Here is a 14,403-nt window from a genome sequence, read left to right on the forward strand (position 1 = left end):
ATAAGAAGGAAAGAGAGTGGCTAAAAAAGGTCTGAGCATAATGTTGCTTTGCATTTCACTCGATGTCATGCAGGTTAATGTTACGAGGGTGTGTGCACAAGCTAGCATATATTATTCGTTTGAAATAGAAGGTCCTATAAGAAACTCATCAAGTAAAGTCCTTTGTTGAGAATTTGGAGAAGCAAGTTGCAAGTATTAACAAAAGGTTGTAACTCTATCAATGAAATTATCGTAGAACCCAATTCCTAGGAGGTCACATGTAAGAGAAATGTGATACAGATGTTCCACTGATGATGCATCTAGTTCAAAAGTATGTACATGTAGTGTTTTGTGACTCAATGTCATGTTAAGATCATGTTTATGTTGTCTCTTCAATATAGATGTCCATATATAACAGGGAAAGTAATATAGTATTTATAACATGTAAATATGTATATCAAATCGTGATTGGGGCAAGGAGTGGCTACAGTAACGTATTTTGATGGGTCTAGGGCCAGTGAAGGACATGGTCGAGAATTTTATCGTATATTGGGTTATTGTCGCACTGTGTGGTGCCTCGTATGGCAGGAGACGTAGATCTCCCGTTGGATGGTCTGAAGTTGGTGTACAGAGTTGATAGGTCCATACATCATTCCTTAAGCTATGGAAAAAGTCAAGATCATCAAGGAATGGTTGAAAAAGGCGGAAGGTCATCAAAATTTCTATTCAGATGTTTGACATAGATATTTGGAGTTTGAGGAAAATGAATAGGTATTTCTAAAGATTTTCCCCATGAAAACATTATGTGATTTGTTAAGAAAGGAAAATTGAGTCTAAGATACATTGGGCCATATAAAATCTTGAAGAAAATTAGCCAAGTAGCATATGAGCTTGAATTACCTAAAGAGTTGTCCTCCATGCATCACGTATTTCATGTGTCCCTATTGAAGCAAGTGATTGGGGATCCGTCACTCATTGTCCCTATGGAGAATGTTGGAATTAATGAAGGTTTGACCTATAAAGAGGTTTCTGTTGCCATCTTTTGTAGACAAGTTCGAAAACTGAGAGCCAACGAAGTTGCATCCGTTAAGGCGTTAACAGATATGAAGAGGAGATAACCTCACTTATTTGTAGGACAAGGTAATAGTATGTAAAGACTATTGGAAGCTCTCTTCTTTCGGGTATTATGTTTTTTGCTCATGTATGTGCACCTCCATGGCTTGGAGCAGTTATGTAAGTTAAAAGCAATGAAATGGTAAGAAATGGTGTGTTTAGTGCTATGCATACTTACGGTGCCTTTTATGGCATGTAGATATGTTTCTTGGGTTGCTTTATGTGGCTCTGTGACAGGTGGATAGACATATATACAAAGGAGACTCTGCCGAAATTTTTGGAAAGTTGGGGAGTTGGTTAAATTTTGAAGAACTAAGGCTTAAGGGTAAGTTATGAATGATTAAGGAGATGGTTTAAGGGTAAGGAGAATGACTCTATACTTAGCTAAGACTTATGGAGTCTTCAGGAAGTCGATTAAGGTTTGTTAACCTAAAAAAAATGAATACGTGGAAAGAAAGCTTAAGTACTCTCTCTAAGGATGGAAAGTCCAAGATCCAATATTCGAGGACGAATGTTCCCAAGTGGGGAAGAATTTAAGGCCCCGTAAAATATTTTTAATGATTTAAGACTTTATAGTGCACCAACGATAATTGGAAATAATGTTTTTGAGTTCTAAAGGATACCTATAGGATAGAACCATATTATTTTGACAAGAAAATACCTATGGAAAGTGTTTTGGAACATATTAAAGAGTTTTGTAAGTGGTAAGAAGTTGTTTGGAACGAGTTGGAAATATTAAGTGGAAAAGGTGTCTTAATTTGCACAACACCTGCCTTTGAACGGGTATAAATCTCATAATATAAAGATAGTTTGCATGAATTTTGTCCCTAAAGTGTAGCCCTTTAAGTCTAGTTTCAAACGCATCAAGCCATTCGTCATTTGGACATTCCTACTAAAAGTAATGATCAAATTACTAAAGTCAGACCACCCAGTTATTTTGGCGGGCAGCGAAGCAAGGCTCGCTTTGCCAGACCGGGCGCAGATCCTTTCTTCCCTTGCATGCAGTGGATAGCGACGTGAGGCTCACTTCGCCAAACTGGGCGCCCCCAGCTTAAGGTTCTTTTAAGTCATATCGGGGGCTCATTTTCCCCATTTCACTTGTACGAATTTTGGAGCTTTCCTTCACTCTCTCAAGACCCTCAACTCCTTCCATCTTTAAGGTAAGAAATCCCCATTATCTTGGTGTGAATCCTATCATTTCCATACTATAACTAACTCAATCCACCATAAAAACCTTACATTTTCAAGAAATATTTTCAAGAACTCAAAGGAGGATTTTGCAAGATTTCTTCCAAAAGGTAATTTTACACCCTTAGACTTATGTGCATAGATTTATTATGGGAATATGAGTATGAATTAAGTATTGGAAATTATGGTATGGTGATTGGAAGTCATAAGTTCCCAATTTAAATGCATAACCATTGTAGAGATTGAAGGGTGATTATTTGATAGAATTTTGTTAGTTGGGTGTGGATGGTTGGTCATGCATGTGATATTGGATGTTATAAATTATTTAAGAATGATGGTGGGATAAATTATTGATAAATAGTAGTAGTTGGATGAACTAATTCTATGGTTAAGAGATGTAGAGATTTATGCCTACTAGGTATTTGATAAAGTGCCAAAATGGCCTAAACTATGGAATTTGTTACTAATGTTGGTCCCATTGGATGTTGATATTGTAGATTGAAGTTGATTATTGTAGTGTATCATTGTAGTATCATTAAGGGGTGAATTTGAGGTATGTTGGCTAAACTCCCTTTCTAGTCGAAATCCATGAGTTCCTCGTATGTACCAAATGTGGTTTGTTCAAACTCCTATTCATACTGTTCCAAATTGTTTCTGATGATTGATTTTCCTAAATGCTTATGTATTCGAGTCATGTTCCAATTTTCCCTATCATATTATGCTCCCCTTAGTGTAAAGTTTTTTAAATATGGTTGTTGTAACTAATGCATATGATTTGAATCCATATTTCAATGGTAAATCACCATGCTCTCCTTTGTAAGTGTTTTAAATGTGTTTTGATTTCTTACATGCTCATGAGTTTAAAATATAGATATCATGCTCCCCTTGGAAAAAGTATTCGAAGAATAAATGGTGTATTAATCCCTTATGATTTTAACTTGTGTTTCGATTGCCAATCATTATGCTCCACTCTTTGAAAGAAATTGAATGTGTTTAAGGCACTCATTACTAATAAACTTAAAGCTATAATTTCCAGAATGGTTTATCTATTGATGTTTATGATAATGATCCTTAGAAGTAAAGAAATAAAAGTGTGAAATATGAAATGCGGCCACCGTGCCATGAATGGAGAACACAAGGTATGGCCAAAAGAGACAATGAAATAAAGATGTTGTGAGTGGTTAAAAGTTCTAATGAAGCTATATATGGTATGAAAGGTTATGAGATGAATGAATTTATATTTCTATTTCCTTTGTATATAAAAATATTTTTGGGTATATCATTAGCGAGCCGAGGAAGGGTAGGTTGTAAAGGCCCACACCTGAAATTACACGTGCCAGTGTAGGAGTTGATTGAGGGATGAATTCTCGTGGTATATTGTATTGAGATTATTCCCCTTAATTGGGATGAGGTTATTGCTAGCAAAAGTTGATGTCGACTCACATGACATATATGGGGAGACGACCTAGCCGATCGGGTGACGATCAGACGCCATGTCGTGCCCATGGTGGTTTCCCTTCTTATTATTGTATCTGATTCGCATCACATGTAGATCCATACTCATTCATGGAGAGATGGCTTAGCCGATCGAGCTGCGATCGGACTCCATGCCTTGTGCATGGTGAGATGGTCGGTGGCTAATGATCTCCCAACCAAAATTATTAATACTTAATTAGAATTGATTACGTTTTAACTTGGAATTTGGATATTATTGGTTTTTCTTGTTGATTTCATGATTCTCTCCTTCTTATGTTGGTATTCTATTCCATGAGAGGGTATTTAGCTTTACATACTAGTATTATTCCATATGTACTAACATCCTTTTTGCCGGGGATGCTACATCTTTAATGGCTGTAGGTGGCTCCGCAGTAGGTGGCTCAGGTTTTTGATAGGTGTACCTTTTCTCAGCTGATTCGGTGAGCCCTATTCTACTTCGGGGTCTTATGTCATTTGATTTTGCACATTGTGTTTTGAGGTATACCCGGGACCTTGTCTCCGGCATCTCTATACTACTCTTCTTTTATTTAGAGGCTTCGTAGAAATGTTGTGGGTGGTATTTGATTTGGGGTAATGAACTAGAAATGTTGAAGTTGTCAAACATGTTTCCACTCGTAACTATGAACTTATAATATTTTGGAAATTGTAAATGAAGCTTCTATAATTAATGGAAAAAGGATGTGGTGCACTTTACTCTTCACATGTCTATCTCTTATTACTGATTCTCAATTTGTTCATGGGTAAGGTTGGGTAGAAGGCATCAAGTAGGCTTGTTGATCGGGATATCTCGGTTGTGCGCCGGTCGCGCTTCCCAAGGTTGGGGCGTGACATTCAGGATAATTTTGGACCATTTTGGTTGAGTTTGTAGCAGCTGAGTGGCTGGTGTATTGCAGTGCTTCGCGATCGCGGAGAAAGATTTTGGTTGGCTGTATTTTGTGCATTGCATTCGCGGAATGGTGGTCGTGATCGCGGAGTATTGTGGAGCTGGTCTTCGCATTTGAGTGGGAGTGCTTGCGTTCGCTTAGAGGAGGAGCTGACTGGGGAGAATTGTGTTGGTCGCGTATGGCAAAAGTTCGTCACATATCAGTGTATATAGCATACACCCAACCAAAAATAATAAACACACAATATAAATACGATAAAACTTACCCGTTATTTATATCAAATAAAATAATTTAAACACAAAAGATATACTCCTTTTAACTTGATGTGAACTTATTTCCTATGTAGTACGATTCGAAAAGAATAAACTCATTCTTAATAAGGAAACTCTTAATCTTAGAATTCAAATATTACCCTTAATAAAAAGTTTCTATAGCACTTAAATATTATGACATGGTATTTACTATCACAAGTTTTAAAATATTTTATTTTTTTGACCTTTATGCCCAATCACTATGAGTTTCATAAAAATCGAAAGCGAGGGAGTATAAGTTTTTACCATACAAACACAGCCCCGACCTCCAATGTCCTACCACACCAGCAAAGCATGCCTTTCTTTTCCACCCTTTCACCTACCCCTATTACAACTCTTGAGCAAACTCTACAATGGGAATCATACATCTAGAAATTATTACAGACTCCATTTCCTATCAAATTTCATCAAAGTAACACAAATTTTGAATAGCTCCATTTTGAACTCATTCTTCTTAGACCAAGTTCCCTAATTTCTTCTTAAACCCATCACTGAAATTTCATCAAAAAGCACATCTTTACTCAAATTTAGTCCAAAAAATAAGTATAATGAAGAAACTCAAAAGCTTTTACAAAAAACTCAAACATCCACCAATAACGGAAAGCAAATGGATCTATCCACTTGCAATAGCCTCAATTGTTTCCATTTTCATCGTATTCCTTACAACCTTAATTTCACCAAATGGCACTCCTTTAATACCCCTTCCCATTTTCGTCGAATCAAAGCTTCAATCTTTACCCATTTCCGCCGCTCCTCCGCCGCCACGTTTCGCCTACTTAATCTCCGGCTCCGCCGGCGACGGCGGCATGCTGAAACGGGCCCTTCAAGCTCTATACCACCCCAACAACCATTATGTAGTGCACCTTGATGCTGAGTCATCAGCTGATGAGAGACTTGATTTGCATAATTTTGTGGTTAATCACAAAATTTTTGCTAAATTCACGAATGTAAAAATGATTAGTAAAGCTAATCTTGTTACTTACCGTGGGCCCACTATGGTGGCTAATACTTTACATGCTGCTGCTATATTGTTGAAAGAAGGGGGTGAATGGGATTGGTTTATCAATTTAAGTGCTTCTGATTACCCACTTGTTACTCAAGATGGTGAGTGTAAGCCCTTTTTTTCCTTGTGAATTATGCTGAATTCTGTGGGCAGTTGGGAGGAAGGGGTTCAATGGAAAATTATATTGCCTAATAGGATAAAAATAAGTCTTTTTAGGTTATAAGTTGTACAGGATAAAAATTAAGTCTTTTTGGATTTATGTTATATACACTAACAGTGTAAAAAAAAAAAATTTACACAATATACCAGGTTACTCTTTTATTTTCTTACCATATCAGGCTTGCTATAAAGATTTACCTATTGTTACAAGTGAATTTAAGCTGACGGGTGTAAAAAATCTATACTTAAACACTTCTTTTTATATGTATATAAAATTTTTGAATCCCCTTACCATAAAGAGAAATGCAGGTTCAGATCCCAGTTGTGGTATTTTTGGATTTTTCTGAATTCCTTTGTCAAAATTCCATTGCTTTCTGCTCGAACTATGTACATTCATATGCTAAATCTTTTAAAATGTATTCATATACTAACATCACACGCGTCCTGGATTCGCCTCTAATTATGCTTATTGAGATTTTCAGTCGATTATTGTTGAATTTTTTACTAATGGGGTTTAATTTCGGTGTTGAATTCTTTTGGTTGATTAGATCTAATTCATACATTTTCACATATACCGCGGGATCTTAACTTCATTGATCATACTAGTGATATTGGCTGGAAAGAGTAAGCAAAGTTTCCCATTTTCCTGATTTTGGATGGGATATACAGCATTACTTGGGTGACTTTTGACTTCTTTGGTTTTATGTTTCTGAAGGTTTCAAAGGGCAAAGCCAATCATCGTTGATCCGGGATTGTATTTGAATAAGAAATCTGATGTTTTCTGGATTAGACAGAGAAGAAGTGTGCCAACAGCTTTTAAGCTTTTTACAGGTGATTTTGGCATCATTTCTTTCTGTGTATAGGTTGATAATTTTGAACTCTTTTTCCCCATATTATGCTTTACATATGCTGGCGTGTTGATTGCATTCCAACCTGCCGTTTCCTACAATGAATTAACTTGAATCCTTTCTATTACAGAACCTCTTGAAAAATTGACAGATTAAAATCACTTAGCAGAAAAATATACAGCATTGGAAGTGAACAGAATCATTAATTCAAAATGTCCATTTTTCTTGCTTTGATGAACTTTCTTGGAAATATTTTAAGCTCCGTGTGTGTTTAGAGGTTATGGTAGTTGAGATTGGTAAAACAAGACCATGCCGTCTACGATGTTGATGATTCGATATCCCTGTATTAAACACAAAAATGTTTTGATGCTTTAAGTGAAGGAGACGTTCTTGATTTCAATAGCAGCGACATTTGTCTTTGTGATGTTTCTCAATGTTTCTGACACCTGTGGATGCAGGATTTGAAGGCTATATTAGAGAAGTATTCCTTACCTGGTGCGCTGGGGTCTTTTTCATGGAAACTGTTTCAAGTGATAGATTAAAATTTAAACACATTAATTTTATTCTGCAGCATTATATCATGTCTGTTACAATTGTCAGGTTGGATTGGAGGAAGCGGATTAGAAAACTGTTCGATAATATAAACTTCCTCTGTCCCATTTTATGTGGCACATTTTCATTTTTAGTTTGTTCCAAAAGAATGGCAACTTTCCTTTCTTTAGAAACAATTTAACTTTAAACTTCTCATTCTACCCTTATTGAGATGATTATAGACACATAAATGTTTATGGCTTGTTTTACTAAGTCATTTTGTATCCCATCTAAAATTCTCCTATTTCTCTCTTTCCATATAATCTATGAGTCCCAATAGGGCAACATCCCACGCTTGCTTGTTCTCTTCCAGAAAAGTATTCCATACACCCTACTGAACAGTGCCTGGCATTGTATCCCAAACCATCTCAAAATCTCCCACCATAAGTGCATCGCTAGCTGGCAATGCAAAAGGAGGTGATCCACGTCCTTACCCTAGTTCTTGACTGCTTGCACATAAAGTGCCACCTAGTATAGGTGATCCTTCTCTTCCTTGCTGCCTACCAAGTGAAAAAAACACATCTTTCTTGTTGCCCTGGGCTTTCATACCCTGTGGTCTATATTGTATATGCCATTTGGTATCAGTTTGGATTTTCTTGTGCTATTGTATCCTACAGTGTGATGGACAGTTTCAACCTAGAAAATGTATAAATGTTTGTACTGACACATTTTATATAGTAGCAAATTTTACATTGTTTATTCGAGTAGTACTCACTTTGACGACCTGATCAACTGTTTATTTTTCATCTAATTGTATTTTGGTGTACTCATTGTTTGAAGATTATCAGGTGTTTATAAATAAATTCTTTGAAAGCTCATCTTTTATATTCTACATAAGCTTGTAGCAGCTCTATATTTCTATTTAACATAAACTTTGGACTTTGGAAAGAGTACTCTTATCTAAGGACTGTCGTTTATTGCTTTACTTTTGTTAATGACTATTTTGACAGGGGATGGAGGGCATAAAATTATGAGGAAGAGTTAACATATGGAACAACTGCTTCATTTATTCTTCGTCTAGATTTTTATTGTTGTTAGACTCAACAAAATTTCTAAAACTTTGTTGTTGCCTCTTTACAGGGTCTGCTTGGACGGCCCTTTCTCGACCCTTCATTGACTTCTGCATATGGGGTTGGGACAACTTGCCTCGAACTGTACTTATGTACTATGCAAACTTCATCTCAACTCCCGAAGGTTATTTCCACACTGTCGTCTGTAATGCTCAGGAGTTCCGCAATACCACAGTAAACAGTGATCTGCACTATATATCGTGGGATAACCCTCCAAAGCAGCATCCTCATTACCTTACACTTGATGACATGCAAAGGATGGTTGACAGTAATGCCCCATTTGCGAGAAAGTTCCATCAAGATGATCCAGTGCTTGACAAGATTGATTCTGAACTCCTGTTTCGAGGTCAAGGCATGTTTGTTCCCGGTGGTTGGTGTATAGGGAGTCGGGAGAATGGAACAGATCCATGCTCCATAGTAGGTAATATCACATTCCTCAGACCTACTGCAGGGGCAAAGAGATTGGAAAATCTGATAGGCTCTCTCTTATCAAATGACAATTTTCGGTCCAGGCAATGCATATAGTGAAACCAAGATTTTGAAAGTGGATTTCTTTGTGATAGTCTTCATACAGAAGAAACAGGTGATTTTATGAGTTGGCAGTTTTCTTTGCGAGAGTGATGACTTCTCTGAATGTTCAATATATCGTTTGCTTCGAGATCAGCACTCGCGGGTTATACTCCAGGAAGAAGTACAAATATAGAGTATTGTTCCAGAAACGTGAGGGAATCCGGTCGTGGTTTCCTGCTCTACCAACGTTCACCTACTTGCCCTGTATTGACATGGGATTTGCAATTCCCTTATGCTGAAGTTATTACATACTAGGATGGAGCAATTTTGGAGCGTGAACACTCGGGGGAATGAAAGAACGTGTAACCTATCTGGTGAGAGTTTTTTTTCGTTTATTAAATAGAATATACTTTGTGCAAATAATCGGATCTTGGAACTCTTTCTTCTGTGTTGTTTTTGCTTTACTTTATCTAATCTCTTTTGGAGGGGGGAGGGGGAGTGGCGAATGAATGTATCATAATCTGCACTGCTGTTGTTTGGTATCACAGAGAATTTTTAGACCTTGTCAGTGGCTGCATGTGAGTGTTCAGCAGCTTACAATTCTTGCAACATGTTCAAATTGGGTATTTTACTGCTTGAGTACTTACGAAATTTTCCATCAAAGGGAATTTCTACTTTTGCATGGCACACATTTGTAATTGGATGGAACGATGTGGAGCATGGCCTGGTTGACCGAAAACCCAGCATTGTGTGATTAGAGAATAGACAGGCAATCTTGTTTCCATATTCAAGAACACAGCTGTAGGAGGCATGCGACATTAGTTTAGACTAGTTGGTGGAGAATAACAAATAGAGGGAGCTAAGAGTTAACTCTATTTCCCCCGTTAAATAGACCATAAGGTCACATAGTATATGTTTTTCCAAGATTAAGCTCTAGACATCCCCTAATTCAACATCAGACAGTTATTATGCACCATTGCAAGCCAGCAACCAACCATATCTTGGCACCTGCAAACAATAATTAAAATAGTGCGCAAACAAAAATAAGCATTGTAGGAAAATCATTATAGTTCCAAGGTGAATAAAGGGACATAACAAAGCTCCACCAATAGTAAAAGGAGCTCTTTTGTCATGGGATAGATTGTGGTCTAGCCGTCTAGTGATTATAAAGTATACGGCAAAGCGCAAATATACCCCTCTATTTTCGAAAATGGTTTAAGAATACCCCTCGTTATACTATTGGGTTATCTATACCCTGCAGTCATACTTTGGGTTCAAATATACTCCTCATTTAAACGGAGGGACACGTGCCATCGTCTTGTTGGTCAATTCTAAATATCTCCTAATTAATTAAAAAGACCCATTACCCATACCCGAAAAATAATCATATTATTTGTAAAAATTGGAAAAAACTAAAAAACATTTTTTACTATAAACTGAAAAAACGAAAAAAAAAAAAAATTCCAGTTTTTACAAAAAAACTGCTTTAAAGAAACTGAAAGTATTTTCTAAAATAATATTTTTGTAAAAACTGAAAAATAAAAACTGAAAAGTAATTTTCTAAAGCAATTAAAAACTGAAAAAACTGAAATATTTTTAACTAAAAACTGGGAAAAAAAAAGAATATTTGTTTTTTCAGTTTTTACAAAAACATTGCTTTAGAAAATTGCTTCTTAGTTTTTTTTTTCAGTTTTTACAAAAATATTGTTTTAGAAAATATTTTCAGCTTTTTTAAAAGTAGTTGTTTTGTAAAAACTGAAAAAAAAATATTTTCATTTTTTTCAGTTTTTAGTATAAAAAAAAAATCAGTTTTTTCCAATTTTTACAAAAATATTGCTTTAGAAAATTGATTTTCAGTTTTTTTTTTCAGTTTTTACAAAAATATTGTTTTAGAAAATATTTTTCTGTTTTTTCTAAAGCAGTTTTTTTAAAAAAAAATATTTTCGTTTTTTTCAGATTTTAGTAAAAATAATTTCAGTTTTTACAAAAAAAAATTGCTTTAAAAAATTATTTTTCGGGTATGAGTAATGAGTCTTTTTAATTAATTAGGAGATGTTTAGAATTGACCAACAAGACGATGACACGTGTCCCTCCGTTTAAATGAGGAGTATATTTAAACCCAAAGTATGACTACAGGGGTATAGATAACCCAATAATATAACGAAGGGTATTTTTAGACCATTTTCGAAAGTAGAGAGGTATATTTGGCCCTTTGCCGTAAAGTTTATTTATATGCGCACTCAGGTGGTGTGAGATTCAAATTTTACCCAAGTCATTCCCTCCATGTACTGGGTGGAAATGACACCAGCTAGTCACTTTTAAGCATGTTTAAAATATATTCAAAGTTTACGATGAATTTAAAGATTAGCCAATTCGCTCAAATTTCAGGACACGAAATTCTAAAGTTTAAACCTCAAAGTTCAAACTTTAGGAAATTGTGTCCTAAAGTTCGAAAATTGTGTCAAAAAATTTAAATCTTATATCCTGAATTTTAAATTAGCAGCTAAAAAAGTTAAGATATTAACTCCTAAATTTCAAATTAACAGCTCAAAATTTAGGAAAACTGAAAAAATGACACTGTACAGCCACTCTCAAAATAATAGCCGAAAAATGTATATTTTTTGGATATATATTTATTCCCTATGCAATATACAAAAAATATACAAATTTTTTATACTTTTTCGGCTACCAAATATAAATAATTTATGGCGCGGCCTAAAAGTGATAATACCCCTACAAAAATTCAGAATACATAGTCATGAAGTTTGAGTGAAATGGCTAATCTTTATATACATTGTAAATTGTGAATATATTTTAAATAACAGGCTTAAATGTCGCTACGGGTGCACTTCGCCCCGTTCTTGCTTCACTTTCTCCCTATTTATGATCTACTCCACGAAAAGCTTTTGCCATTGGTTTCATTAATGTCCGTCCATAACAAAAAGAGATAGTGAAACTTTGCATTTTTGCAAGAGATTGTTTTTATGGTTTGAATATGTGATTTTTTAGTTGCACAGCGACTATTCTTACCGTTGCAGCAAGACATTGATTATTTATGCAAGTACAAAATGCGAATTTGCAAGAAGTACTAGGGAATCATGTCACAGGAGAATGATGCCCTTGCTGTTATGGCATATGCTGATTGCTGGCAGCGGGTGCCATTCCCCTAACTGCCTAACAGTTTCATGAAAAAAAACCCACTTGCACTCAATAGGGGCCATGCGTATAGCACTAAAAAGTTGAGGCTTACTCTCATTTTCTACAATAAAGGGACTTGTTTCTATAATTTCATGTTTTAATAGTCAATGGAATTCACCTTCAACAACTTTGAAAGGAATCCTTTTCCCATGTTATATAAACCTATGACCGACTAGCCTTCAATTCATTTTTGACTAGTCTAGAAAATGATTATACATCATGGTAAAGTTAGAAATGGGCTATGTTAGAAATATACAATTATCGGTGCTGTGCGGAGTTTGGAATACAGAGGAGACAACTAGTTGCAAAATATGAGTTTAGTTAGAATATGAGTCCGTTTAGATTAGCTGATTGTAAATAGCTGATAAGTTTGTAGTGCTGAAAAGCATTTTAAGTGCTGAAACTGATAATAAGCAGCTGATGTATGTTTGATAGAAAAGTGTTGATAAGCTATTCTTTTATTAAAATGACTAAAATACCCTTAAAACTTTACAAAAGATTATAAATTAGAAATTTTCTTTGTAAAGAAAAGGATGAATAACGAATAGTACGAAGAGAAAGTTAGAAAACTTATTTTGGGAAAAATATTTTGTAAATTCAAAAATATTATTAAGGATAAGCTAGTAAAAACCTTGGTCAAACTAAAAGTGCTTATTAGCTAAAAAGTCATAAGTTGAGGGTGACCAACTTATGACTTATGGCTGATTTTAGCTTATAAACACTTGACTTATAATCACTTTGGGTGTTTACCAAACGCATAGATAAGTCAAAAGGTGCTTATAAGCTTAGTCAAATATCACCTATATTTTGTTTTGCTCGTTAAGTCACCTAAAAGATAATCAATCACATGGTTCATAATAACGAGGTTAGTGACTTGGTATATATGTCATATAACCTACCACGTGTTAAAATATAGTGATAATGTAAATCTTTTTTGTTATTAGCGTATATAAGTTAAATCTAAATTGTTATGATGTGAAAGCTACAACACAAGCAATCAATTCCTCGTACACCCTAGCGTCAAGGATATTTTTGTACAACTTTCTTAAACGGGAACAATATTTAATCAGCAGCCTCAAATGATCCTATTTGTGCAAATCTCTCACCAATTAAGGAGTCCTACTTTGTCATTGAGTATTTGTAAAGGAAATGTATACACACATTTGATGTTTATATTAAATCAAATAATTTAATATTAGCAGTTACAAATTGAATTAAGAATATATGTTAATTAATCATAATTAAATAATAAATATATTTATGAAATACATATGTCTCGTATTCATTGTTTTGGTATTTTGATATAAACAATGAGTAGGGAAAATTATGCTATATACCCATAAAAGATAAAATATTTACCCTTATCTACCCATGTTCATTTCTTTTATATTTTATACCTATGCAGCACATTTATTTTACTCCGCTATACCCATTCTTATCTTTGCCATTGTTTATCATGAAAATTCATGTTCTCATATTCATATGCACCTTTCTTGTATCTTTTAAGTGCATCATATTTTTCCAATATGTTTTATCATCTTATCATAATAATACTAATTAAAAATAATATAATATAATATTTATTAAATAATATATAATATTATAAAAATATATGAACCTGGATTGCACAAAAGGATATTGTTATTATTATTATTATTTTGAAAGGGTATCCATCAATGTTTATGATCACACATTAAATAACATATTCAGAAAGTAAATTAGCTAACACTGAATTTTATTTCACCATATGCCAAGAATAACTTTTTAAGAAACTCTGTTTTTCCCCAACTCTTCTTTTCTTTATTTTTCTGTCCATTGATTTAATTTATCTTTTCCTTTTTTTTTTTAATTTTCAAAATCAAAAAAAAAAAAATCTTATTATTTTTAGACTCATAAAAATATAGAAATAAATAATTAGATTACAACAAGAAGTAATTAAAAAAAAACTAAAATAACTAGTTTTTTTAATTAAAACCTAATTAATAGAAAATATATTTTTATAAATTTTCTTTTTCTTATGTATTTAAAAGTAATTTAATATCTAAAATATGA

The 14,403-nt window shown here is 34.3% G+C and overlaps 1 protein-coding gene across 2 annotated transcripts; it reads left to right on the top strand.

Moving 5' to 3' along the window:
* The first annotated feature begins 5,219 nt into the window (after nt 1-5,219).
* On the top strand, nt 5,220-9,715 carry LOC107792851 (beta-glucuronosyltransferase GlcAT14B-like). Of its 2 annotated transcripts, none has more exons than XM_016615102.2 (4): nt 5,220-6,076; nt 6,683-6,758; nt 6,850-6,965; nt 8,654-9,715. In XM_016615102.2, exons 1-4 carry the CDS (start codon nt 5,521-5,523, stop codon nt 9,166-9,168), a joined length of 1,263 nt encoding a protein of 420 aa, XP_016470588.1. In that variant the 5' UTR covers nt 5,220-5,520; the 3' UTR covers nt 9,169-9,715. The 2 variants fall into 2 exon arrangements, with proteins under 2 accessions (XP_016470588.1, XP_075085802.1); XM_075229701.1 differs by having other exon boundaries at nt 5,229-6,082.
* The last annotated feature ends 4,688 nt before the right edge of the window (nt 9,716-14,403 follow it).

Source organism: Nicotiana tabacum, chromosome 14 (genome assembly GCF_000715075.1).
Source record: "Nicotiana tabacum cultivar K326 chromosome 14, ASM71507v2, whole genome shotgun sequence".
Taxonomy (NCBI): domain Eukaryota; kingdom Viridiplantae; phylum Streptophyta; class Magnoliopsida; order Solanales; family Solanaceae; genus Nicotiana; species Nicotiana tabacum.

Excerpts from the sequence above, each read along its gene's own strand:
- LOC107792851 (XM_075229701.1), top strand. The coding sequence starts at position 5,521 with ATGAAGAAACTCAAAAGCTTTTACAAAAAACTCAAACATCCACCAATA. Across the intron at positions 6,759-6,849 it reads AGTGATATTGGCTGGAAAGA|GTTTCAAAGGGCAAAGCCAA; the intron begins GTAAGCAAAGTT and ends ATGTTTCTGAAG. Across the intron at positions 6,966-8,653 it reads AGCTTTTAAGCTTTTTACAG|GGTCTGCTTGGACGGCCCTT; the intron begins GTGATTTTGGCA and ends GCCTCTTTACAG.